The sequence below is a fragment of the Spermophilus citellus genome (assembly GCF_964194105.1).
Source record: "Spermophilus citellus genome assembly, chromosome: 6".
In the NCBI taxonomy this organism is placed as follows: domain Eukaryota; kingdom Metazoa; phylum Chordata; class Mammalia; order Rodentia; family Sciuridae; genus Spermophilus; species Spermophilus citellus.
In genome coordinates this window covers 29883107-29910251 of record NC_138187.1, presented here as the reverse complement: position 1 = coordinate 29910251, position 27145 = coordinate 29883107, and the positions used below count along the sequence as shown (strand labels likewise).

The following is a 27145-nucleotide window of genomic DNA, read 5'->3' as shown; positions in this document are numbered from 1 at the left end:
ACATGGCTTAGGGCTCCTGATCCTCCAAACTCCCCCAACGCCCTCCCCTGGTCCTATAGGCTCACACTAGCCAACGCCCACCCTTGAAGAACTCAGCATCACTCTTCCTCCTTTAAGCCCAAGGCCCTAAAAGCACATCCCGCAAACCCACCATGAACTGACACTCTGCTTTCTCCTGTCCCTCCTCCTGTGGCTCCAGCCTTCAGTGTCATGGGTGAAGGAGGAGAAGGCGCTGCCCCTCCCAGCCACCAAAGGCAGCCCGAAGAAATGAAAGGTCCATTCTTGCCAAAGCTTGACCCTGGTAACCCCTGGTTACCACCTCTACCCACCTCTACCCCACCCAGCACTCCTCAAACTCTAGTCAGAGTGCTGTTGGCACAAGGAGAGTCCTCGAGGGCACCAAGAGAGTCTGGACACGTGGAGGGACTCAACTGTGCATCATCAGGAGCTGGTCGGGCACATGATGGGGACGAGGCAGGGACCCCGCAGTCCTCTGTGGAGGCCCAGTACAGAACAGTCAGAACCCAGACAACCTCCTGGCACACCACATGCCTGCGGCCACTGGGCTGAGACCCAGAGGAGGGAGGAGCTTAGCCAGGAGCTTAGCCAGGGTGCTGGGTAGAGCGCACTGGCAGAGAGAAGTGCACAAAGTCCATTGGGTTCTTGGATCCTCCACGGCTACCTGTTTCTCCAGCGGGAAGGGAGTACATGGGCTGCTTCTGCCCAAGCTGAGCGCCAGGGAAGGTGATCCTGAACCCTGGTCATCATGGACCATCTGGCACAGCCAGGGGTCAAGCTGACCAAAGAGAGAGGAACACAGGCATCAGGGTGGTCAGATCAAGGGAGGCCCTGGGACTCGGGCAATCAGGACTTGCTCAATTGTTTCCAAGCCCTCTCTTACACACGTACACACACAGTGACATGCACACACGCCTCGGCAAGCCCTGGAGAGGGAGGTGCAAGGGGGGCCTGGCTGGCGGTTCAGACGAATTTCCAGAGCCAGAAAGTGGGTGGGGCTGGAACATGAGTTCATCTATTTCCTGCCCGCATCTGGTATAAAGGGAAGCAGAGGCCCAGGAGGAGCACAGCTGTGGCTGGTTGCAAGGCCAAGAGCGCTGTCAAGAAGGAAGGCCACACCCCCTCCTCCAGCAGCAGCTAGACAGCTGCAGCTCCTGCAGGACAAACGGCCAGTCACAAGGCTCCTCTGAGAACTTCAGGTAGGAGAAAAGCAAATTCCCTCACCTCTCACCCGGGGGCTTCCTCCGTCCTCGATCCCCACTTTTCCTCTGTATTCTTTCCCCAGACCCCTGTAGCTCTGAGCCAATCCTGCCTTGGCACCTTGGCTTGGCAGCAGGAAAGTGCTGAGGGTAATCAGGCCCCACCAACAACCCTGTCACCCAGAAACAAGGACCTTACTCTGTCCCTCTCCTGCAAGGTGCTTGCTGCTTCCTTACCTAAGGAGAGGGGGGTTTTCATGCTGCTAACTCAAATGAAGCTGTAGTTGGGGACATGTGATAAGAGAATTAGAAAACGTTGCACAGTTCAAAGATGTCATTGTAATTTAGCCTTTCAGCCCCTTGGAGGGGTTGGGAGACCCACTGGTATTTTGCAAGATTCTCACAGGTAAAACATAGGATTAAGCCAGGGGCAGTGGCGCATGCCTGTAATCCCAGTGGCTTGAGAGGCTGAGGCAGGAGGATCGAGAGTTCAAGTCCAGTCTCAGCAATTTATTAAGGCCCTAAGTACCTCAGCGAGACCCTGACTCTAAATTTAAAAAATATATAAAGGGCTGGGAATGTGGCTCATTGGTTAAGTGTCAGTTCCCGATACAAAAAAAAAAAAAAATTGCTTAAGTCTCCCCAGGGCTGACCAGTGAAAAGAATCAGATGGAGGCCAAGTTTGACAGGCTCAGCACTGTTTGTGACCCTTTAATGAATCAGAAGCTGTCCTGTTCATCTATCCCCAGGTGGCAGCAAGAAAGAGGAGGCTGGCCCACAGCTGTCCACTCAGCCATCCTCTAGAACATTCCCTCATATGACCCTCTTCCATTTGCTCTAGGATGCAGCTGTCTCCAGTCTTTGCCTGCCTGGCACTGGGCCTGGCCCTCCTCTTTGTTGAAGGGTCCACCCTGCACCGGCATGAGTACCAGGCCGCCCATCTGGCCACAGACTTCGGAATGAAGGTGTTTCAGCAGGTGGCCCGGGCCTCCAAGGACCGCAATGTGGTCTTCTCACCCTACGGGGTGGCCTCAGTGCTGGCCATGCTGCAGGCAACCACTGGAGGAGAGACCCAGAAGCAGATTCAAGCAGCGATGGGATTCAACATTAATGGTGAGAGACAAGACAGAGTGGGAGGCGGGAAGTCAGGTGGGCTTCATGGAGTAGAGGCGAACCTAGCAGAAGCTGGGGACAGGCTGGCTCCAGCCCAGCCAGGTCCACCCTTGTGCAATAGAGGGACTGCCCCGTCTTCTTCCCACATACCTTATACCACTGGGCCCTTGACTTGCCCTTGACTGGCCCTTGACCAGTGGAACTGACCCTTATTAACTGTGGCTCCTTAACTCCTCTAAACCATGAATTCCTCCTCTACAGAATGAGAGTACTAAAAAGGCCCAATACACAGGGCTATGTCAATATTAAACAGAATCATCTGAAATATTTGGCATAAACATTATTATAAAAATTAGGGTGTGTAACTTAAGAGAAGAGAAAAATATTCTAAACCAAAGAAAGGGGTAGGACCAAGACTTATAAGAAAAGAAGGGAGACGTCAAGATTATGGTTTGGAATGAAATCTCCCTCCAGAGACCTCTGAGGGGGCAGAAGAACCATGTGCATCCAAGCAGGGTCTGGCCTTCCTGGGGAAGGCTGGCCATCTGGGAGTCCTTGGCCCAACATGAATGTAACATGCCCTGTCCTTGCCTTGGCACAGAGAAGGGCATGGCCCTGGCCCTCCGTCAGCTGTACAAGGAGCTCATAGGACCATGGAACAAGGATGAGATCAGCAGCACAGACGCCATCTTTGTCCAGCGGGATGTGAAGCTGGTCCAGGGCTTCATGCCCCACTTCTTCAGGCTGTTCCGGAGCACAGTCAAGCAGGTGGACTTCTCAGAGGTGGACAGAGCCAGATTCATCATCAATGACTGGGTGAAGAGACACACAAAAGGTGAGCAGGCAGGAAAAGGGAGCCATGACACCAGGGGCCTCCCCTCAGCACGCTCTTCCCTGGAGACACAGGTGCTTTAGAACAGGGCTCAATAGCTAATATTTTCCTTAATTAGACTTTCTCAAGAACCAACACCAAAGGCATCCCTCTAAAGTATGAGATTTAGTAAGAGCAGCACTAACATTGGTACACACAATGGCCAGATGTTAGTATTGGGGCAATGGACAGGGTCAAGTCTCCAACCCTGATCCTGAACAGGATCCTAGCATCAGGAAAGCGTGGTGAGAAAAGACTTCCTGGGACTCAGGAAGATGGAACAAATTGGAAGCAGTTAGAATGATCCACTCACCCCATTCCACCCCACCCTCTAACTGAATCCCCTCAATGGACATCCCTTTGATGACTGGCTGTCCACAGGTATGATCAGTGACTTACTTGGCAAGGAGGCTGTGGACCAGCTGACACGTCTGGTGCTGGTGAACGCCCTCTACTTCAATGGCCAGTGGAAGACGCCCTTCCCAGAGTTGGCCACCCACCGCCGCCTCTTCCACAAGTCTGATGGCAGCACTGTCTTCGTGCCCATGATGTCTCAGACCAACAAGTTTAACTACAGTAAGTACAAGACCCCCTTCTCAATCTCACAACGAGGGCCCCTCTTCCCCAAGATCTCCCAGAGAACATCCAAAATGTCGCCTTCTTGGGGAGAAGGATCATAGGGAGCATTTCCGTTTAACCTTAGTATTCACCCCAATTTTGATAATGAGAGCAGAAGAAAGGAATTTTTTTTTTCTCATGCCAGATGAAGCCAAAATCTAGAAATTCCCTCAGGCCCACATCTGATCAACCACCTGACCCCATCTCTCCACTTCAGGGTGTGTGGCATGATTATATAGGGCTGATTATATAGGGCTGGGAGAGGGCTACGTGGGACTTGGGATTAAAAGGATGAGGATTGGAATGAAATCGTGACAGGGTGTTGGGAGGAGGCCAGAGAAGGACAAGAAGGTCAAAAAGGAGAGAAACCAGATTACATTGAATTGGCAGAAGAGTAGGGAAATGGAAATCAAACCATTGAATAGGGGCTGGGGCTCTATACCAAGGGCCCGAGAGTGGTGGCCTAGTGTGCAGGAGGCCTGGGTTCCCTCCCCAGTGCTGCAAAAACAAGCAAATGCCACTCAAAACATGGACTGTGGACTGGGATGTGGACTGTGGTAGAGCACTCACCAAACCTGTGTGAGGTTCTGGGTTCAATGCCCCAGCATCAGGGGCCAGGGGGACAACAAATAAACAAACACTGAATGGGGACAGTGGGAAGGCAAGCCTCAAAAGTGGAAATGGAAGCTGAGCATGGCGGGGCATACCTATAATCCCAGCAATTCAGCCCAGGCAACTTAGTGAGACCCTGTCTTAAAATTTAAAAAAAGCAAAAAAGGGCCAGGAATGTGGCTCAGTGGTAGAGAGACTCTAATACCAAACAAATAATCTGGAATGGCACTTGGCTTCCAGAAAGAGTAGAGAAGACAGGAGAAATAGCTGAAAACCCAGGGCTGGAGCCATTTCCAACCCGCCATCTTGGTTATCTTCACAGCTGAGTTCACCACCCCTGATGGCCACTACTATGACATCTTGGAATTGCCCTACCATGGGGAGACCCTCAGCATGTTCATCGCAGCTCCCTATGAGAAAGATGTGCCCCTCTCTGCCCTCACCAATATTCTGGATGCTGAGCTCATCAGCCAGTGGAAAGGCAACATGACCAGGCTGCCCCGCCTCCTGGTTCTGCCCAAGTAAGCTATTCTAGGCTCTCGCCATGCTTGCCAATGTCTTGATCTTCCCTGTCTCCCAGTTCCCTGAAATTACTGCCCCCGGGTTGAGTTTCCCATATCTCTGATGCCTGCCAAGTGGGGGCATGTGTGGGAGGCTGGAGGGAAATGCTCTGGCCTGGGCTCCATTATGATCCCTTGAATCATCCCTCTGTTTGTCTCCTCTGGAGGGAAATTTCCAGACTATGCCCCCATACTGACCACCCCCAGAAATACCCAGTGACAGCCAGCCAAAGGGAGAGCTGGAAAAACGATGTGGGGGAGGGATGCTGAATGGGTCTACATGCAGGAGAGCAGGAAGGACCAGTACTCCCACCCCCACCTCCTTGAATCAACATCCTAACAGTGGAACAAAAGGAATCGTTTCAAGATGGGGCAGCCTGAGCTATGGCTTCTGGCTGGAGTTTAAGGAGAGCAGATTTTCTCAATCCTTCTACAAAGCAAAGGGGGTGGAGACGGCTGAGGCTGGGTAATTCCAGAATTGCTGGGACACTCCTACAGGCTTATTCCCAACTTCCAGATGCTAAAATGACAACCTTGGGGAAAGAGGAGAATTTAGCTGGGTAGCTGGTTCTGTTTCTCTCACACACCACACACAAAAAAAATTGAGGTGATTAGTTGTGCCCTGGTGGGAAGCAGAGTGCCCCCAAACCTCACTGCTTGAGTCCTCTTCAGGGTTAGCTCTCTGAAACACAATCTACAGACCAGATTTTTATTCAAACATCCTGGCAGGAGAATTCGCCCTTGGCCCCCTAGTCAGATTGAATAAAATTATGCTTAAAATACTGCCTTATTTGAGGAAAGTAATTAGTCACAGATTCAAGGGGGTGAGGAGATTGAAGAAGAATGTTCATTAATATTAGAAACCTCCAGCAAAGAGAGAGGCTTTGCAAACAGATTTGAAAAAAAAAAAAAAAAAACAGTCCTCTTCCATGTTCCCATGACTTCCTACCCTGTTGCTCTGCCCCCGTTGCACCTGATGGGGGATAGGGAGAGGCAGATGCTGCCAGTAACAGGAAGCAGGGCTTGAGCTGTCTCCCCTCTCCCTGCCGCCTGCAGGTTCTCCCTGGAAACTGAAGTTGACCTCAGGAAGCCCCTGGAGAACTTGGGGATGACCGACATGTTCAGCCCCGTCCAGGCGGACTTCACAAGTCTTTCAGGTGAGAGGTTTTCCTGCTTCCTTATCCCCATGGGTCATGGGCCCCTGTAGAGGATAAAGGAGCTACTCTGAGACCAGTGGCTGATCCACCCTGTATTCCTCTCTGTTTCAGTCCAAGAGCTTCTCTATGTATCACAAGCGCTGCAAAAAGTCAAGATCGAGGTGAACGAGAGTGGCACGGTAGCATCCTCCTCCACGGGTGAGTTTGGCAGGAGAGGCTCCACCAGTCTCAGCCCAAGGCTACTAGGAGGGGCCACCAGCCAATGCCTCACTCACCCTGCAGAATAACTAGTCCTAGACCCCAAATGGACCCCCCTTCCCAGTTCCATGTGGGCCTCTCTGTTCAGAGCACACTTCCTGTGCCGGGGACAGTGGCCCTGTCATGACACTCCCCCACGAGTTTCTCAACCTGGAAAGGGGCCCACTTTCCCTGGGACTCCTAAGGCCCCTGAATGTGGAAAAGTCCTCCAAATGAAAGCCCAGGTCGGTCTCACAGTGTGACCTAAATGTAAGGAGCTTGCTGATCAGTAAGCCCTAAAAGTGTTTGAGAGAACACTTGAGATGTCAACCCAACCTCTGGAGGAAACCAGTTCTCAGAAGACATCCCCCAACCCCCAAGACCCATATTCAGAGAGGCAAAGTCACCTCCCCGTGCTGCTGTCAGATGGAAGGCCGGTGATACCAGAGTCCCCGGGGATCCATTCAGGCACTGGTACAGAGGTCCCTCTGTCCTAAGACATTGTCCCTTCTCTCCTAGCCATCCTGGTCTCAGCCCGCATGGCACCTGAGGAGATTGTCATGGACCGACCCTTCCTCTTTGTGGTTCGACACAACCCCACAGGTGAGCACAGAACTCCACAGTGCCCCCTGTCCTCCCAACATCCTTGCCTGGGATACTCCAGCCCATGCAGAGGTAGACGCCCCTCCACCGCCCCCCTAACAAGGACTCTGGGCAAAGAATATAGAACCTGGTTCCACTCCCCCCCCTTGGTGGAGATGGTGCTCCGGGGTAGACCACGCAGTCCTAACTCAGTCATCTAAGCACCTGTGACCCCAGACACTCACCCACCTGCTCAGGTCTCAGTTGATCTGTAAATCTCAGGCTTCCTGTTCTCAACTTCCACTTCCTGTTCTTCCCCCCCAGGGGCAGTGCTTTTCATGGGCCAAGTGATGGAGCCCTAACCAGAGGAAAAGAAGCTCTCATCAGGGACCAAAACTGGAGATGTGTCGTGAAGGGAAGAAGCAAACTCCGGAGAAAGGAATTTTTGTTGTGATGACTCTTTCTGGGGAGAGAGAAGGCATTTGTATCTTTTTCCCCAATGGTAAATTCTTTCCAGTCGACTCTATGACCTCGGCCTCTTTCGGAGGTGGGAGGATCTTGCAGGGTAACTGCCCAGCTAGAGAGCCCGCCTGAGAGACCCCTGAGCACAAAGGTCTCCAAGCCAGACCGGAAAACCCGCGGAAGGAATGGCGGGCACAGCTGCCTCTGCCCATCTCCCTGCCCGATCGGCCTTTGGACCTGCTTCCCACCGAGGCCCTGGCAGAATGGAACCACGGGGCCTGCAGGAGCTTCTGTGTGCTTGCTAGAGACCATTTGTGTTCCAGTCACGCTGCTGTCACTCTTGTGCTGTCTGCCACCCCTGCCGAGGCTGGCGACAGGCCAGAGAAGGCCATGGAAGAAACGCTCTTTCATCTCAAAGTCCACTCTAGCTGCAGATGGGCGGACCCAATGCCCACCCGGTGCCCAGCCTCCCTGCCCCCGCCCACCCCAGAAGCATCCCACATATATTATTTTGGAGTGTAGGTGACTTGTTTACTTATAGAAGCAGATTTTTGCTTCCCATAAACTTTATTTTTGTAGGAATTGAGGAAGAAAGGTCAGATGTGTGCCTGGCCCCCCACCCCAGATCTCCTGGTTGGGAGGGGGAGGCCAGGGGTGTGTTTGAGTATTTATCTCAGCCTTGCCCTGTGTGCGTGTTAGAGAGGGTGAGGGCTGTTAAGGGGAAAGTGTTATTTAAACTTGCTCAGAATGTTCCTTTGTGGGCTGTGTCATGCACCTCAGAGCCTGGCACTCCACCCTCATCCCCCCATGGGCGCAAGCGAGGTGGTGCGCACACTGCCACCTTGTGGCTGCTTGACCCCACAGCACCTCTCTTTCCACCTGATGGATTTAGGGCCCCTGCCAAGGTGGTCAAATTGCAGCCCTCATTAGACACCAAAAGTATGGGGTGGGTGAGAGAGTCCTGAGGGAGGACAGGATGGTTTCAGATTTTTCCAATATATTTAGGAGCAGAAATGCAAGGGGCTGAATGACCTACCAGGACAGAACTTTCCCCAATTACAGGGTGACTCACAGCCGCAGTGGTGACTCACTTCAATGTGTCATTTCCGGCTGCTATGTGTGAGCAGTGGACACGTGAGGGGGGGCGGATGGAGGAGACAGCTAGCTCGGACTCAACCACCCCACTTAATTCATCTTTTTGAAAACCGACCAGCTGGGGTACCGCACCAAGACCCGCTTACTGCAGAACTGCGCGTAGATGCAAAATGAGTGTCATCTCATGGAAGCTGAGTCACCCTGACATCCTCTCTCCCAAAATAGCCTCATTCACTGTTTTTTGTTTGTTTGTTTGTTTCTGAATTCATTATGCACTGGACAGTGACAGCCACACATGGTTACCATAGGAGTCCCCAAATGTGGGGCTGAATGTTCTCGAAGTTGTGTTGACTTATATGCTTTTTCACTTTTGATATATAAATGAGAAAAAAAATTATTTAAAAAATAAAATAAGTACAAGAATATGCCAAGACAGTCCCTGCTCTTAGCTTCTATGTTTCGCATGGTGCAAAGAATTGGGACCCTGCTGGCTGGAAGACTTCTCAGGTGGCAGGGATCTCGGTGAGATACATATTACAGGCACAGGCTTGTTGACCTGCCGTGGGTGGGTCTCCAAGATGGGTCACCCAGGTCTGCAGCAAGGCAAGACTCCAAAAGTGTGTGTGTGTGTGTGTGTGAGTGTGTGTGTGTGTGTGTGTATGAGAGAGAGAGAGAGAGAGAGAGAGAGAGAGAGAGAGAGAGAGAGATTCGCCCCTGGGAACCATCCTAAAAAAGGAAAGAAGGGACTGGGGCTGTAGTTAGTGACAAGCACATGCTTAGCACTTACAAGGCCCTGAGTTCAATCCCTAGCATATTCACAAAATTGCTAAAAGTCTTGGGCTGGTGGTGTAGCTCAGTGGTAGAGCACTTGCCTAGCACCCCCTGAAGCCCAGGGTTCAAACCCCGGCATCAAGAGAAAGAAAAGTGAAAGGTTCCCCAGACATTTCCCACCAGCCCAGGCGGGCCTGATCGCCCCATCCCTGCAGGTTCTCAAGTGTATTTCCTTCCACCACCAAAGGCTCCCCAGCCACCTGCCCCTGCTCCTCATCTCTCCAGCCCAGATCAAGTCACCCTTCTTTTGCTGGATTGATTCAAGGGCTGGATTGCCCTTGAATCAATCCAGCCACACCACCCTGGATCCGACACTCTCTAGACAGCCTTCCTGCTGAGAACCAAAGCTCTACTCCCAGGCGATGATGCTTCCTACTCCCCAGCTGCATCTAGAAATCAGGTTCTTTGAAAACAAATCTCTTTTGTTAGCATATTCTTAATAACCTCCTTAAAACATCTTCCCAAGAGTCTCTTATTCTTTTCCTCCAGGGTTGGGTGTGTGTGTGTGTGTGTGTGTGTGTGTGTTTTCCAGTGTTGGAGATGGAACCCAGGAACCCAGGGCCTCACTGCATGCTAAGAAGGGGCTCTATCACTGAGCTATGCTCCCAGCCCTCCTGGTAGTTGGAAACCTCTTGGCAGAGGACACACTTCCCCCAATTAGTTTCTGCTCACATATTCAAAACTATTTTTTTAACTAAAAAAAAAAGAACACAAAAAAACATTAACTATCAACATTGTGTGACACCCAACTCCAGAACTCTAAAGATAGGATTGATAGGTCCAGCCCTCTGGATGCCCAACTCATTTCTAAATAGGAACTAAGTACCTATGCGTTCTGCGTCAAAGCACTGTCTTGTGGTTAAGAGGTAGTGAGTTCTCTGTCCCTGGCAGGATTCAAGGACAGCCAGATGACTGATGGAGATGTGTCAGTGGTCAAGGTGCAGATTAAGTGACTTTTTCAAATTACAAAAATAAAAACCCAACATGCTTATAGGAAGATATACAAACGGTTTAAAAGATAGAAGTAGAAATGTAAGAGTCCCCCAGTTTGGGGTGTTCTTTTAGAGCTCTGCTAAGCATTTAGAAGCATATTAAAAATTCGTTTCTTTCACTCAAATAAAATCGTGGTACACACAGATACACAGCACACAGTGTTGTACAGCCTGCTTCATCGCCTGATGATCACCGCTAGAGGCCTCTCCCGGGTTCGCTCTGCCAGCTGCCTATGTAGATGCACCATAGATGTCCTGACCCACCAAGGGTGGCTGTTGCCTGGTTTTGTCACTGGTGGTGTTGTTACCAACAGTGCTGTGGGAGATACTCTGTCACGTTTACCAGGGACTCGTGTATCTGCAGAGTGACTCCTCATGATGTGACTGTCTCCTTTAGGAAATTTCCATTCCTAAAATTGTGTGATTCTGGTGATACAAACATTCTCAAATGGGGGGGAGGGGGGATAGTAGGGGATAGGAATGGTAGCAGAATACAACAGTCACTAATATGCCATTATGTAAAAATGTGAGTGTGTAACTGATGTGATTCTGCAATTTGTATTTGGGGTAAAAATGGGAGTTCAAAACCCAATTGAGTCAAATGTATGAAAGATGATATATCATGAGCTCTGTAATGTTTTGAACAATCAATAAAAAAAAAACATTCTCAAATGATGCAAAACAATCAAAAGTGGCCATTTTGCCCGATGAGAGTGTTACCTTTTCTCAAGCTTGAATAAGACTTCACGACTCCCACATAAACCTACTGCTGTGAATAAAGAGAAATTTTATTCTGTGAACAAAAAGAACCCTCATGTTATCTTTTTTTCCCTGTCTCTCTTAAATGATGTCGGGCTTCCTTGGGGCAAATTCTGATCATGATGTGTTTTAGAGTAAACCTGGCAAGGTACTCAATCATTGACTCCTCAATCATTTCAACAGTACCAAAGGCCTCTGCCCGGCCCCACCCCTCTGAAGGGCCAGTGGGGGCATTCTTGGGCACCTCCAGCGTGGTGTGCTCAGATGTTCTAAGGCTATCTGGTTGGTGGGCACCCCTTCCTTATGGGTTCCTCTCTTTCAATTCACCTTTTTCTTTTCCCATGAGACTATTGTAGTGAGAGGGTCCCCAAAGTCTAACCAAGCTTGAAAGGGTCTTCTCCCCTAGAAAGCCAGAGGAAACCAAGGCAAGAGACAAAATGGATGGCTCATGAAAGTTCTCCCCACTTTAGAGAGAAGGCTGTCATTTATTTATTTTTATTTTTTATTTTTATATACATGACACTAGAATGTATTTTGACATATTATACATAGATGGAGTATAGCTTATTCTAATTAATTCTTGGGGTTGTACATGATGAATGCACTGGTTATGTATTCATATATGAACATTGAAAACTGATGTCTGATTCATTCTACTGTCTTTCCTATTCCCATCCCCCTCCCTTTCTTTCATTCTCTTTTGTCTAATCCACTGAATTTCTATTCTTCTTTCTCCTGCCATTTATTGTGTGTTAGAATCCTCAAATCAGAGAGAACATTTAGCCTTTGGTTTTTGGGGGGTTGTCTTATTTCACTTAGCGTGACAGTCTCCAATTTCATCTATTTACCGGCAAAGTCCATAATTTCACTCTTCTTTATGACTGAGCAATATTCCATTGTGTATATATACCACATTTTTAATCCATTCATCTGTTGAAGGGCACCTTGGTTGGTTCCATAGCTTAGCGATTGTGAATTGAGCTGCTATAAACATTGATGTGGCTGTGTCACTATTGTATGATTATAAGTCCTTTGGGTATATGCTGAGGAGTAGGATAACTGGGTCAACTGATGGTTCCATTCCAAGTTTTCTGAAGAATCAGAGAGGCTGTCTTTGAATCTCACAAGTTTACATCTTTCCTGTGCTGTCCTCACTGTGCAACTGGCAAGCTTTCTAGGGAGAAAATACAGTTATGGAACCAGAGAATCAAAGAGCCTAGAGGCACTGGGCCTACTTTCGGCTAGCTTAACCCAGAGACACAAACACTAGCCCCATCCGATTCACAAGATAGCTCCACTTTGGGATTTCTGACCATAACTTCAGCTGGTAGCAAGTATCCCTCTTCCTGCCTTCCTCTCTTCACAGAGCCCACTTTGAGCTCACAGGAGTAGCTAGGGTCCCGAAGGTGACAGTCTAAGAACTCAGGGACACTGAAATCCAGGTATATCCTTTGACCTCTTTATAACCTGAAAATATGACCAATTCCAGGGCTTGGGCTGGGGACCGAAGAGGAACCCATTTGTAACATATTTTCTTAGAATTCTAAGAAAATCTTTTTGTACAAAATGCTTCAAAAACCAGGACAAGTTAGCTCTAATTCTGTAGTATACAGTTCAAAAACCGTCCATCCATGCTGAGAAGGTTCAAGAGACAAGAATTCTTCAAAAGGCCCCCTTATCAACAGGGGAAGTTTGCACTGGGAACTGCCCCATTTAACAGCGTGCTCAGCTTCTCTGATACTGCGAGGATAAAGAAGAGCACGCGGTGTCACAGCGCGAGGCCTGACATCCTGTTTGACTTTGCCCTGGCCCCCTTCCTTGGCTGTTCAAAGTTTTTCTTCCTTTCTCTATTTCTTTACGGATGAAAAACTAACAAGACCTGCCTCCAGCCACCATTTCTTCAGATTTCTTATCAATCTCACCCAGGGAGATGATGAACCTTACCATGGAGGGCAACGACATGAATGTCAGAAGTCCCTTGATGTAAAAATATTCTATCAGAATAAAATTGATCCAGGAGATACTACCTGTTTTCCAAACCCTGTTTTGAAATGGCTCCTGAAGTAAGTTTTGTTGTAATAATAGTGGCAAACTTCTATGTAGAGATGAGGAGACCTAAGACACAAAGAGGTTAAGAAACTTGCTGCTACTACTACTACTACTACTACTACTATTACTATTATTATTATATTTTTTTGAGACAGGCTCTTGCTATGTTGCCTAGGCTGGCCTCCAACTCCTGGGTTCAAGAGATCCTTTTGCCTCAGGTTTCTGAGCAACTGGGACTACAGGTGCCACTGTGCCTAGCTCCTGCCATTACAACCATTATTACTTAACAGCCCCATGTAGTGAGCATCTCTGTGCTTGTTGTGGCATTGGATTGCTTCTCTCTGTGGCATCTATCAGCAGCAACAAGTCTCCCTGGAAACAAAGAAGGACTCAGAGAGTGCCACAGTGCTGCCCTCACATGCCAGTCACCAGGACCTTGTGCACTTACACATGCTACCGCATCAGCCACAACACCAGCTTCCTGAACATGGCCTTTTGTCCCCCAGCCACCAGATGTCGCTTTGACTCTAATGGAAGATTCTTCTCCAAAACAGCAGCTGTGGCTTCAACCAAAATCTTTCCAAATCTGAACTCCATCCAATCGAACAAAAATTTATTTGAAAGCCAAACTTCACATTAGGAGACTGGAGATGTGGCTCAAGCAGTAGCACGCTCGCCTGGCATGCGTGCGGCCCGGGTTCGATCCTCAGCACCACATACAAAGAAAAATGTTGTGTCCGCCGAAAACTAAAAAAAATAAATAAATATTAAAATTCTCTCTCTCGGGCTGGGAATGTGGCTCAGGCGGTAGCGCGCTCGCCTGGCATGCATGGGGCCCGGGTTCGATCCTCAGCACCACATACCAACAAAGATGTTGTGTCTGCCGAGAACTAAGAAATAAATATTAAAGAATTCTCTCTCTCTCTCTCTCTCTCTCTCTCTCTCTCTCTCTCTCTCTCCCCTCTCTCACTCTCTCTTTAAAAAAAAAATTCTCTCTCTCTTTAAAAAAAAATTAAAAAAAAACAACAACAAACTTCACATTAGGTACCATGAAGCATTGAGAAAAAGAATAAGTGATGCTTCTTAACATCAGGTTCCCAAGGAGAAGAGACACCAGAAAGCTGAAAAGCAATGCATTATTGAAAGATTAATCAAAGGAACATTCTGGATACAATTGCTCTAGTCCAGACTAGAACATAGGTTCATCAAAGGGCAGATGTTTGATTGAAACCTTAAAGGCTGAATATGATCGATTTGGGTTGGGGGAGTAGAACATTCTAGAAAACAGTGTCAGCAAAATCACAAAGGAAAGATCATGGCAAAAAAAAAAAAAAAAAAAACAGGTTCCAAAGACACAGGTGAGGATGAAGTCCTGAGTTGCTGGATTAGCTCCTGCTGCTCGCTCTCTCCTCTGATAACCCAGCTGGTGTTCCCTGTCTCTGTCATGTGTCCTTTCTTATTACCCTTTGCGTTCCAGGCTTATAACTTTTGAGTGTAGGGTCAGTCAGTGACAGTAGTCACATGGGAAATCAAAAGATGGGGTGGCTTCACAGGAAGGCGGAAGGAGGTAGCAACTTGTTTGTAGCAAGGGAAGTTTGAGGTGACAGCAGGACCTTCACATGGGGATGCGTATCAGTCTAAACAGCAGGTGACTGAGCCGTGTCCGCCCTGTACTGGAACAGCTGGAGAAGGCCATCTATCATGCAGCAGGAACAGCAGATATAAAATGTACAGTGTTAAATAAGAAATTAGAATTTAGACTATTTTGGGGTAAGAAGTAAGATTTAAATATTTATATTTGATGACTTAGTCCATCCTCTGTTGCTACCATGGAATACCTAAGACTGGGTAATTTATACAGAATAGAGGTTTATTTGAAGTCACAGTTCTGGCAGCTGGGAAGTCCAGGAGCATGGCTCTGGCATCTGCATGGCTTCTGGTGAGGGCCTTGGGCTGCTCTGACTCATGGAGGAAAACCAAAGGGCAGAAGCAAGGAAGCAGGAAGGTGAACTTGGTTTCTGACAAGCCTCTCTAGATAACTAACGCAGGCCTGTGAGAATGAGAAAGGCATCGATCCCCTTGAACGACCTGATCACCTCTTCAAGATGCCACCTCCCAACACAGTGAGGAGTTAGGGCGCCAGCATATGAACGTTGGGGGTACCCTCAAACCACAGCAAAAATCTATACAGACCACAGCTGAAGCCAACTAACAAACTGTGCTGCGTGATGGGAAGAAATTAAGGATGTGTATGATACCATCCCCCAGGAGCTTGCAGTTGAGCTGAAGAGATGAGGCTACGCACAGAGGAGGTCAGTGGATGACACGGCCTGATAAGGAAGTTTGCCAGTCAGTTCTCAGGTGCAACAGAAACAGGCTTTTTTTTGTTGTTGTTGTTGGTATTAAAGATTGAACCCAGGGATGTTTAACCAGTGAGCCACATTCCCAGCCCTTTTTAAATTTTTTTTTGAGACAGGATCTTGCTAAGTTGCTTAGGGCTTCGCTTAGTTGCTGATACTGGCTTTGAACTTGTGATCCTCCTACCCCAGCCTCCCGAGTCACTGGGATTACAGGTGTGCACCACCATGCCCGGATATAAACCAACTCTTTCTAACTGAAGCTCAAAAGGAAGGGACCCAAGTCTCCAAGTCTCATACTAGAAACAAAACCCCAAATCTCAGCTGAGCCCCCCACAACACACCCATCCCCTCACTAGACCCAGGGCAGTCCCCAACAAGACTGCACTGCCATCCCAGGAACTTTACCCTCTGCCCCTTCACAGAGTCTAACCTACCCTCCATCCCCTCATCCACTCCTAGACCAAAGTCCAGGCAGGTGCACAGATGGGAAGAGGCCACCAGACACGGCCATGCTGTGCCCACAAAAGAGGTTGCAAAATAGCATATCTGGAAATTTCAAATGCTATAGTGGGATGGTTGGTCTATGTCTCTGGAGACTCAAGATGGGGTGGTACCAAACTGCAAGAAGGGGGTCTAGAGTCTAGGAGACAAAAAAAGAATGACAAAACTACCACAGAAAGTATACATATGTTCAGGACTGAGGGTAAGAGTATGTAAGGTTCCGTATGAATTATCACTAAAAAGAGTTTTAAAAAAACTGCAAATGACATCATCAGGGAATTATGAACTATTGCTGTTATGTTTTGCATAGGATTAGGTAACCTTATAAGAGAGCTTGAGGGGCTGGGGATTTGGCTCAAGTGGTAGCGCACTCACCTAGCATGTGTGAGGCACTGGGTTCAATTCTCAGCACCACATAGAAACAAAATATATTGTGTCCACCTAAAACTAAACAAATAAATATTAAAAAAAAAGAGAGAGAGAGCTTGAGGGATTCCATCCTCTTAATTTTTTATTTATTTATTTTTGTTTTGCAGTATTGGGAGATTGAATCCAGGGGTGGTCTACCACTAAGCTACATCCCCAAACCTTTTTCTTTATGGGCTTATTTCTATTTTGAGACATGCTCTCACTAAATTGCCCAGGATGGCCTCAAACTTGCCATGCTCCTGCCTCAACCTCTGGAATTGCTAATCACAGGCACCATCGCGCCCAAGATGGTTTGAATAATGGAGTCTGCTTTAAAGTTCAAGTTGAGACTTAATCCCCAATGCAACAGTATTAAGCAGGTGGCCTCTGGGAGGTGACTGAGCAATCCTCATGCAGAGGATTAGGTGTCCTTATAAAAGAGCTTGAGGGATTCCATCCTCTTAATTATATTTATTTATTTAGCCTGTTGGGAGCATGCTATCACTAGCATAGACCAAGCATGTCTGTGTCTTTCCACAATGTCAGAATTCAACAATGACAGTAAATTCACGTGCTCTCCCATTTTCATAAGTGGCAGTTTACTGAATATTCATGGGTTATCTGGTATCAAAAGTTGGGCAAATGCAAGTTCCAATCTTAATTTCTAATAGTTTTACACTCAAGTCACACATCACACTGTGTGTGTGTGTGTGTGTGTGTGTGTGTGTGTGTGTCACAGAAAGACTAAAAAAGGGTTAAGACAGCCACAGGGATTCAGAACTGAGAGGGAAGGCAGAGGGCAGATTCTAACGTAAGGTCCCTGTAGGTGATCAAATAAGATTAAGAACCAACCAAGAACTTGTTCAACACGCAAGAACTTATTCTAGGCCAAGGTCCAGATGGATGGCAGTTCCAGAATGTCAGCTTGAGATGTCAGCTTGGAGTGGGCCATACAGGGTCGTCACAGGCAGAAGGAACCATGTTCTGCTGAAGCCCAACGGGACAGGAAATCAGAAGTTCATCGCTGTGGCAATTTTCCTGGGCAAAGCTCACAACCAGTGACCAGGTGATGGGATCAGGGTGCCACCATGTCCAGTCTGAGGGTGTCCCTCCTTTTACGGGCCTCAGGTGCGTGGGCTGCATCATTCAGTGGTCTGGTTTTTCTGAGATGAATTTGATACACCTGCACATCCATGTGCTTCCGATTAATTCCATCAGTCCACAGGTGGTTACTCTTATTAGCATGGTTAATTCATTCGTCAGTTTGTGCCTTATGGTTGTGCCAGGCAGATGGTGTCATTACTTGTACAAACAAGGTGCACAGTCATTCTGCTTGGGCACTGAAAATGAAGAAGCTTATGGCAAACTACCTTTTGTAAAACAGTTGCTTTACAACATGGAGCAATTCAGGTTTAGGCACAGCCTGAAACTGCTTTTTCACACGTCATGAAGTGACTCAGAGCAGAGCACAGCCTGCCCTCCACATAGCCCCTTTGGTTTCATTCAACATGTGAGGACACAGGAAGAAGCCACCATCTTGGAAAACAGAGAGCATCTCTTATACACCAAACCAGCTGATCTTGGACTTTCCACCCCCCAGAATTTTGAGAAATAAATTGCTGTTCTTTATAAACCACTCAGTTGGAGGCATTTTATTAGAGTAGCACATATTGACTCAGGTAATGACTTAAAGAATGAACCCAAAGTGGGTTCAAAGGGCATCAAAAGAGGAGAAAATGCAGATCCTAGGCTCAAAGGATGCCGGGCTTCTGAAACCAGCTGAGCCATCCTTCCAAACGCTGCAGGAACCATTCTACAGCCACATGAGGGACGGCAAGGGGAGCTGTCAGTGTGGTTTGGGGGGATGACAGTACAAACACCCTCCCGAGCTATGCAGGAGAATCTCACCTCTTCCAGGTATTCTGAGGGAGTCACCAAGCCTCCAGGCTCATCCCGGAGTCCTCTCCCTGCTTCCCCACTTGGATGCTGGTGGGCCCATCACAGGCATCTCTCTTGATTTGCCCCTCCCCGTTTCATCCTTGCACCTGGGTTCCCAAAACGGCCTCTTCAATGATCTTCCAGCCTTCCATTTTGTCCTTTCAAATTGTCCCACACATTACTATGTGATTAATGTCCTTAACACTGCTTTCACCAAGTGATTCACCAGCTCAGACACCATAATGACTCTGCACCCATCTGCCCACTGCAGCAAGTCAACTCATCTCCGCGCACCAGCTCTATTAACTCATAGGTTCACTAACAATGAAGAAACCCAGTCCACCATTTTCTAACTCATCTCAGCCACTTGAATTCTGTTATTCCACATGAGCAAAATCTTCTAACAGTTCCCTCATTAATCTTATCTTTTATGCAATTAGACATGTCACACTGAGACGAGGAACTCTAGAAAGTGTCAGCTATCCAAGGAATATGGAGCTGATGTCTCTAGAGTTTCCCAATGTGGGCAGGTGCTGCCTCTTCACCTCGCTCCCTATATGTAGCCACCTTCTCTCTCTCAGGGACACACTTCTGTTCATTTGTTTTGCTTTCTGTCCTTTTCCTTATTTCAACTCCATCATGATTCACCCTTTCTGATTCTAACAACTTGCTTTATTGATCTTATGCTTTACCTAATAAGTAATGCCAGGATCATTCAGTCAACTCTCTGGGCCATCACCAAGATCTCCTTGGTATATACCACCTGCCTTAGATTAGGCCATTAGCAAGCAATAAAGGATAGACAGAGGAGGAAGGGAAATGAAAAAGAAAGGAATAAAAAATGAAACAAGTTGAGAGGGGGAAATAATAGCTACTATTATCAAGTATTTACAATGTGGCAAATATTTTCTATATCTTATCTTTATCCTCAAAATCACCTTCCAAGATTTCCCACCACTTTCTTAGTTTTCAAAACAAGAAGATAGAGGGTTCAATGACTCCCTTGAGGCCATACGTTTTAGGGGTTAGAGACAAGCTTCCACACCAGGTGAACTAGGCCTTCCCTCTTGTCACCAGAACATCTGACCTCTAGTTACTTCTAGTGCACAGATTCTCTATATTCATCATTCACCAACAATGTAGTAATCGCCTCAATTATCAGGTAGACTGTGACAGTACTGCCTTGTGTTCAAGTAACCTGTATTTTTTTAATAACTGCTCTAAAGTGCAAAAGTAGCAATTTTATTACAGCATGCTCTTATACCCACTTTATTAGTAACAATTGTTGTTAACAAAGAACAAGAAAAATGAAGACATAAGATTTTACCAAAAAGTGCTTCAAAGGCTATTCAAAAAATAATAACATTGGCCAGGCATGGAGGCACATGCCTATAATCCCAGCAGCTTGAGAGGTAGAGGCAGGCGGATCATGAGTTCAAAGCCAGCCTCAGCAACTTAGCAAGACCCTAAGCAACTCAGCGAGACCCTGTCTCTAAATAAAATATTAAAAAGGGTTGGGGATGTGACTCAGTGGTTAAGCACCCTTGGGTTCAATCCCCAGTACTAAAAGATAAAAATAAAGTAATAATAATAAAACATCATTTGTTGCTAACAAGAAGCTAGAGATAGATATAGTAGTTCCCTTTATCCATAGTTTCTGTGGTTTCAATTTCCTGCAATCAACTATAGTCCAAAATTATTAATAGATATTTTCTAGAAATAAGCAACTTATAAATTCTTAAAATTGCACACCATTCTGATGTAATCTAGCTCCATCCCAAATCTATCTCTTTGTCCAGTGTATTCACATTGAACAAGCTACCCACCCATCAGCCACTTAATAGCTGATAGACTGCGGCAGTACTGCAAAGCTTGGGTTCAAGTAACCTATATCTTATTGAATAACTGCTCCAAAGCATAAGCATAGTGGCAATTTTATTACAGTATATTGTTATAATCGCCCCCCTTTTTGTATAAGGGGTGCTTTACCACTGAGCTACATCCCCAGTCCTTTTTATTTTTTTGAGACAGAGTCTTGCTAAGTTACTTAGGGTCTCACCAAGTTGCTGAGGCTGACCTCACATCTGGGATACTCCTGCCTCAGCCTCCAGGATTGCTGGGATTACAGGAGTATGCCACCATACCCAGCTGTTCCCCTTTCTGTTATTATTATTAATCGTTTACTGTGCCTAATTTGTAAACTGAACTTTATCATAGGTAGGTATGTATGTATGTGTAGGAAAAAAACATACTTTATATAGGATCTGGAATTGTCTAAGCTTTCAGTAATCCACTGGGGTCTTGAAATGCAACCCCCCGAGAATAATGGGGACTATAGTTATTAATTTTTCAACCTAACAAAATATAAGTTTTCTCTTAAATCCATACTCCTTCACTTTACTACACACACACACACACACACACACACACACACACCATTGAAGGCTTACATTACAATTTACATTGTCTTCATCTTTACACCTACTTGTTTAGTTCTGACCCACGCTATCCTTTTAAGATTCTTTTTCTCTCCCCCTTTTCCTTACATCCCTTTTATACCAGCCCTTCCCTTTTCTTTTCTCACTCCTCTGGCTTCCTATATATTTCTCTTTAATAGACTGTTGTTCTAGTAGATTCTCAATACATACTTGAGCTCCATACTTCCCTCATGCCCCCCACTATCCCTTTGTCTTCCTCTTTTCCATATAATTTCTCCTCTCCTCATCTAATTCCCTCTTAACTGCCTGCCTCCCTCCCATTAGCCCTCCCTGCTTCCTCAAAAACCCCAAAGACACCTCTCACCCCTTTTCCCGCCTTTTTCCCCCAAGGCTCCAAAGCTCGAGGACCTCATTGTCCTCTTCCCCCATCCTCCAACCCACCCACAAGATAGCCTTGTTACCATGACGACTGAGCTTCTCAAAGCTGAAGTCAAGGACCTGGTTGCCATGGCTTCCGCTTCTCCGCCTCCAGCCCCGCCCGCGCGCCCCGCAGCACTGGCGCCTGCGCAGTGCGCCGTGAGATGGGTCTTTGCGTTGGGGCGGGACGGGGCGGGGCTTTGGCGGAGAGGGAGGGAGGAAAGGAAGAGAAAGGATAGAAAGGGAGTGGAGCTGGCACCTACGGTGGCCGAAGAGGGACGCGCCGAGCCGGAGGCTGCAGGATGGTAGGCTGTGCGAAGAGGGAGGGGAGGGGGGAACCGAGGGGCGTGGGCTGCACCTGCGGGGGTCCTTGGGGGCCGCCCTCGTTGGGAGCCGCTCTTTCCTCCCTCTGGTCCTCCGAGGATCCACTTCTCTGAGCGGGTGGGCGACCCGGCCTGGGGAGGAAGAGCTGGAAATGGCACTCGGGAGAGGGGCGGGGAGGGGGCGCGTTTGTGCGACGAGAGGGGACAGTCTAGGGGCGGCGGGACCGTCCCAAGCCGGCAGAAGCTCTCAGGGCTCGGAGTTCGGTCCAGGGAGCCCCGACCCCGGCCGCAGGGAAGCACCCGAAGGCGAGGGGCGAGGGGTCTGTTCGCGGAGGGAGCGAGCGGGGGTCGCGGGTCACCAGAACGCTGTCCCCCTGAGGCCCAGACAGGATGGGACCCGCGAGAAAGCGGGCTGTGGGAGGGCGTTGTTTCCGGGTCCCGGCGTGTACGTCCCGCCTCGGTTCCCGGCCATGCGCGCCCAGGCTGGGCTGGGGTGGGGAGGTGAGTGGGCTGGAGGGTTGGTGCTGGGGACCCAGGTTTGGGGATCCCTGGCTCCAGTGCCTCTGGTTCTCCGCCCCCCATTCTGTTCTCTTTCCGGAACCCAGGCCTTCCGTCTTCCTGCTGGCTCCCCACCCCCTGTTTTGGCTGCCCGGGAGCTCCGTGGGGCCCCTCGGTTCTCCCCCTTCCCCATCCCACCACCCCCCCCCCAAAAAAAAACAGTTCTCCAAATCCTGATTTTTAACCTACTAAACTAGTACTGTTGTACACACCCGGGGATTCCAGCTCTGCTCGTGTCCACGGAGAAGGGAGTTGTTGGGAGCAAATGAGTCCAGGAAGGGACACCTGGAATTGGGAAGCTGGGGTGCACGAGGTAGTGAGGGCTCTGCACTCCATCCCACTTCACCCAGCTTGCTCTTTGTTCCACAGACATTCCCTAAGGGAGCCACCCTGTATGACCCTGTCCTAAGCAAGGGACTGAAAGGGAGATTGGTCATCTGATGTCTGGGGAAGTGTGGGTCTTAGTGGGAGGCACCCTAAAAGGAAGAGAAGAGCTAGGGATCATATGATTGGAGGATGGAGTTTGATCATCCTGACACCAAGTCCAGTGTTGGACACATGTATACATCTGGAGAAGGATACCCCTGAGCATAGGACTGTCCATGGAAGACACTTAGGGACATCAGCAAGGGCTTATGAATAGGATGGGGTGGAAAACTGAGGTAGCTTGAGACAAGTACCCCACTTCAGCATGGTGGTGGATACAGGAGGATGGAAGGGAACTGGTATCTCTTTGCATTAACTATGTACCGCTTGTCACTGTGTTAGGCATTTTACTTCCTTTAGAAAGCAGAGTTAGGAAATGGGCATCAGGGAATAAAAATAATACCTAACATTGTTATAATGCCTCCTATGTGCCAGGCACTGTTACATATATCAACTCATTTAATCCTTCTAACAGCTCTGAAAGGGAAGTTGTTTGATCATCTTCATCTTACAAACAGGGAAACTGAGATCCAGAGACACAAATCAAGTTACTGAAGGCCATAGACTAGAATCAGAACTTGAACCCAAATGACAGACACACCAAAGCAATAGCTTCTGCCAGAAGGAAAGTCACCCGCTGGTGGGAACACCTAGAGTTGACAGCCAGCGGGTAGATTTTTTTAAGAAAGTAGCAGGCAGCCGTAATTAGAGAATCAAGGGGCTGAATTTGGGCCTGTGTGTATGGAGGAAAGAGGTTCAGAACAAAATCTCGGACCCTCCACTCTGTCCATGTCCTCCAGATGCGATTCATGCTGCTGTTCAGCCGTCAGGGAAAGCTGCGGCTGCAAAAATGGTACCTGGCCACGTCAGATAAGGAACGGAAGAAGATGGTTCGGGAGCTTATGCAGGTTGTTCTGGCTCGAAAACCCAAGATGTGCAGCTTCCTGGAGTGGAGGGACCTCAAAGTTGTCTATAAGAGGTGACTCCCCACCTGCTTTCAGACCTGCCTGCATCCTGCTGGATTGAAGTTTGGCAAAGAATTGAAATGGCAGAGAGATAGGTGCCTCCTAGGTCAGGGAGAACCGAGAGCCCAGGACAGCAATGAACACCAGCCTCCTGTACTTTCCAAACTCCCCTTGAAGAAATTCTTGTTCCCTACTTAGTATTGCTCAAGCTTGGCACTTGCCACACACATACTTCTGTCCCTATAGGCTCTATCTTGTCCACTGTATGTGTCCCTTACTGTCTCTCACCATTCGGAGGCCTTGCTCCACTTTTCCCAGCGTACAGGTGCGCACGCCCCCACACACCCTTTCCAGTTCCTTCTCTGAGCAGGTCAGTTAGTTGGCTTGGGCTTTTGCTGAGTCAAAACTGAGCAGATCAGAGGTCAAGAAGGAAAGAGCACGCATCCTTACTTATTTCTGAGAGGCAGTTACTCTTTGTGTACCCAAGGGCCACTTGCCTGTGTCCAGCTGGGGCGCAGATCTTGGACTGATGGGAGATTTAAGCTCAGAATACCTGGGTTCCAAAGCCAGTTCCAAGCTGTCTCTCGTGTCCCCTCCACAGATATGCCAGCCTCTATTTCTGCTGTGCCATTGAGGGCCAAGACAATGAGCTCATCACGCTGGAGCTGATCCACCGGTATGTGGAGCTCCTGGACAAATACTTCGGCAGCGTAAGTCTCCCCTCTCACCCCGGTTCTATACTCAGAAATCCCCCTTTCTGCTCAACTCCAAGGTCCATCTAAGTCATCTCTACTCTTCCAGTCTCAGGGGAGAGATGCAGTTGGAGCAATGAGAACAGTAATTAATCTCCCTTTTTAAGCTTTAAGCCTATTAGCTGCGCCCCTTAATAAGCCCCGGGGTTGAGGTGGGGTGGGGAAGGGACAGAATCTGGCACTTAATCTCCTCAGCTCAGACTTCTTGTGCTAGGACAGAAACAAGTTCACATTTCCTCAGTGGTTCTGACCTTGGCTTTGTATTGGAATCCTGTAGAAAGTTTTTAAAATAGTAATGCCCAGGGCCCCACCCCCAGAGATCCAAGTCACTTATCTGGGGGGGAACCTGAGTCTTGTGCCAGACAATTCTGTATCCCACTCCACAAAGCCCTTTGGGGTTCTCTTGTTTGCTCCTCATTCTATCCTATAAAGAGGTGTCGATATCCCCATTTTCAGATGAGAAAACTGAGGCTGAGACACTCCATGATACGTACAGCTAGCTGGGTCTTGGCAGAGCCCTGCTTGGGACTCAAGTCTTCTACCCCATGGGCCAGTGTCTCTGTCCACTGTGCCACAGAGGGAAGCTCACACAGCCTCTGGTGGGAACAGTGTCACAGATATTAGAGGCAGTGCAGCAGGAACCACGAACAAGGATAGACAAAGGCAGTTCGTATTTCCTGGTTGGAGGGCAAGAGTCAAGAAGGAGGGAAGAAGAAGCAAAACCCAAGTCCTGAGGCTCAGGGTGGAAGAACTGAGACCCAGAGCAAGAACCCACCACGAGGGGAGTGGTCATGGGGAAATAGGGACTGGGCGCACCTTGATGGGCCACTCTGCCTTCTCCTCCCCCTCCTAGGTGTGCGAACTGGACATCATCTTCAACTTTGAGAAGGCCTACTTCATCCTGGATGAGTTTTTGATGGGAGGGGACGTCCAGGACACCTCTAAGAAGAGTGTGCTGAAGGCTATTGAGCAGGCAGACCTGCTGCAGGAGGTACGGGCCAGGGACAGTGAGGAGGAGGAAGAGCATCACAGCAAAAGGGACCCTTCCTCCCCTGGACACCCTGCCCGCCACCAAGGGGGCCCCCTTCCCTGTGGTGTCTGGCCGCCACCACGCCCATCTGTCCAGCTCTCCCTCAAGCCCTGACCCCATGGGGTGGGTGGGAGGCAGAAGGGCCCATCACACATCTATGCCAGTTGTCCCCTCATTGCAAGCTCTTTCCCCACCTAGTGCTTCTCTCGCTGTCAGGGGTTTCTCAGAATTGGAGAGGGGCACCCAGAGATCAGTCTTCTCTTCCCTGGTTTTTTGAAACACACACATTCAGAAGCCTTTGCTTCTCAGGAGCAGACGGCCATGAGGATTGGGGCTGGGTGGAGGGTGCCTGGATGTTGGTTCTCTGCTATCCAGCACCCCCGCCCTCACCCCATTACTGCCTGCCCCCTCTCTGCTGTGCCACTGCTGAGCTTTGGTGCAGGGAGATGAGTCACCGGAATCTGCAGTGACGAGCAAGCCGACCTGAGCTGGCTCTGAGGAGGGGGAGAAAAGGGGCAGAGGGGGGTTCATCCCTACACAAGGAAAAAGGGTAAAACTGAACTCACCACGTCACTGGTCCAGTGTGTGTCTGTGTGTGTGTCTGTGTCTCTCACACACACACACCATACACACAGGCCCTGGTGCACCCCTACCATGATTACTAGTGCTCTGCTGAGACCCTAGTGACTCATCTCTCTGCAGTCTAGTTTACCTTCCCTCAGAGACTTGGTGACAACCTCTTACTACCTCCCCCAACCCCCCAAAATAGGACCCTACTCTCTACCCACCAGCCCGAGGAAAGCACGTTTCCAGCTCTGGTTCCAGGTTCCCTGAAGCCAAGCTTCCTGCTCACCCAGCTCCTGGCTGTGGGTTTTCTGGGTGGTGATGGGCCCAGCCTGGTCCCCTCCATGCCACTGTGGGTGCTGGGGTGGTGCTGGGAGGCTAGTGAGCGCCCCTGAGTGCTCGCAGCCACCCCAGCCTTGGGCTCATGATGGTTTCTGTCCCCCTCCTCGTGTCTCTCTGTGCTCCCCAACTCCGCCACCTTCCTTGTGGTTGCCGGTTGTCTTACCCACCCTGCTCTCCTGGTGTCTGCGTCACCCTGTCTGTCTCTGCCTCAGGAGGATGAGTCGCCACGCAGTGTGCTGGAGGAGATGGGTCTGGCATAGCCCCTGCCGGCCGGGCCCCGTGGAGCTAGGGGAGCTGGTGGAGAGGCAGGGCATGGTGGCTGCTTCTCCCGCGTCCCTCAGGGCCCTTCTCTTGGTGGGACCCAGTTGCCCCTCCTCTGCCACCTCACCTTCTTTGGAGGGAGCCATGGGCTCAGGCCCTTCAAACATTCCCTTCCTCCACCCTCCCTTTCCCGTTGAAGGCTATCGGAGCTAGGAGGCAGGAAAATGTGACCAAGATGGGGTGCTATTTGGCTGTTCCCTGCCTTTGAAGAACCAATGTCACCCAGAAATCCTCCCCCACTTACCACTGTAAATATATAAATATGTCAGGTTAAAGGGAAAAGGTTTTCAGGGCTCTTCTCTCCCCTCTGCCCCAAAACCTACCTCTACCCTCCCCCTAGCCAGCCAGGGCAGCTTCTCTGCCTGGGAGGGGGCCTTTTCCCTCACCTGCCCCCACTTCCTCCTTGGCTTTAGTGGGGCCCCTGTCCAGCACCAGGGCAGGAACTACTTAGTTAATTTTTTTCTAACCTTGCCACTTTGAGGGAAGGAAGGGCTGGGGGAAGGGCAGGCTTTCTGGGACACTGGCCCTGTGCCTCCTCCATTCTGTTCTGGGTGAGGCAAGAGCTAAGGGGGAGGGGTGGGCAAGTGTCCACCTTTATTTCCTTTCTTCTGAAATAAAAGGAAAAAGTGTTTCTGGACTTGGTTTGC

At 49.0% G+C, this 27145-nt stretch overlaps 2 protein-coding genes across 2 annotated transcripts; both read left to right on the top strand.

Moving 5' to 3' along the window:
- The first annotated feature begins 1085 nt into the window (after nucleotides 1-1085).
- Nucleotides 1086-7638, top strand: SERPINE1 (serpin family E member 1). Its single transcript, XM_081299453.1, has 9 exons — nucleotides 1086-1217; nucleotides 2059-2330; nucleotides 2932-3165; nucleotides 3583-3777; nucleotides 4754-4952; nucleotides 6048-6148; nucleotides 6260-6346; nucleotides 6905-6988; nucleotides 7292-7638. The coding sequence occupies exons 2-9, from the start codon at nucleotides 2060-2062 to the stop codon at nucleotides 7327-7329; spliced, it is 1209 nt and encodes a 402-aa protein (XP_081155579.1). The 5' UTR covers nucleotides 1086-1217; nucleotide 2059; the 3' UTR covers nucleotides 7330-7638.
- A 13784-nt stretch (nucleotides 7639-21422) lies between these two features.
- AP1S1 (adaptor related protein complex 1 subunit sigma 1) lies at nucleotides 21423-27135 on the top strand. Its single transcript, XM_081299464.1, has 5 exons — nucleotides 21423-21522; nucleotides 23325-23503; nucleotides 24091-24199; nucleotides 25095-25232; nucleotides 26390-27135. The coding sequence occupies exons 1-5, from the start codon at nucleotides 21520-21522 to the stop codon at nucleotides 26435-26437; spliced, it is 477 nt and encodes a 158-aa protein (XP_081155590.1). The 5' UTR covers nucleotides 21423-21519; the 3' UTR covers nucleotides 26438-27135.
- Nucleotides 27136-27145: the final 10 nt, after the last annotated feature.

Excerpts from the sequence above, each read along its gene's own strand:
- AP1S1 (XM_081299464.1), top strand. Across the intron at positions 23,504-24,090 it reads CTCAAAGTTGTCTATAAGAG|ATATGCCAGCCTCTATTTCT; the intron begins GTGACTCCCCAC and ends TCCCCTCCACAG. Across the intron at positions 24,200-25,094 it reads TGGACAAATACTTCGGCAGC|GTGTGCGAACTGGACATCAT; the intron begins GTAAGTCTCCCC and ends TCCCCCTCCTAG.
- SERPINE1 (XM_081299453.1), top strand. The coding sequence starts at position 2,060 with ATGCAGCTGTCTCCAGTCTTTGCCTGCCTGGCACTGGGCCTGGCCCTC. Across the intron at positions 4,953-6,047 it reads CGCCTCCTGGTTCTGCCCAA|GTTCTCCCTGGAAACTGAAG; the intron begins GTAAGCTATTCT and ends TGCCGCCTGCAG. Across the intron at positions 6,347-6,904 it reads GGTAGCATCCTCCTCCACGG|CCATCCTGGTCTCAGCCCGC; the intron begins GTGAGTTTGGCA and ends CTTCTCTCCTAG.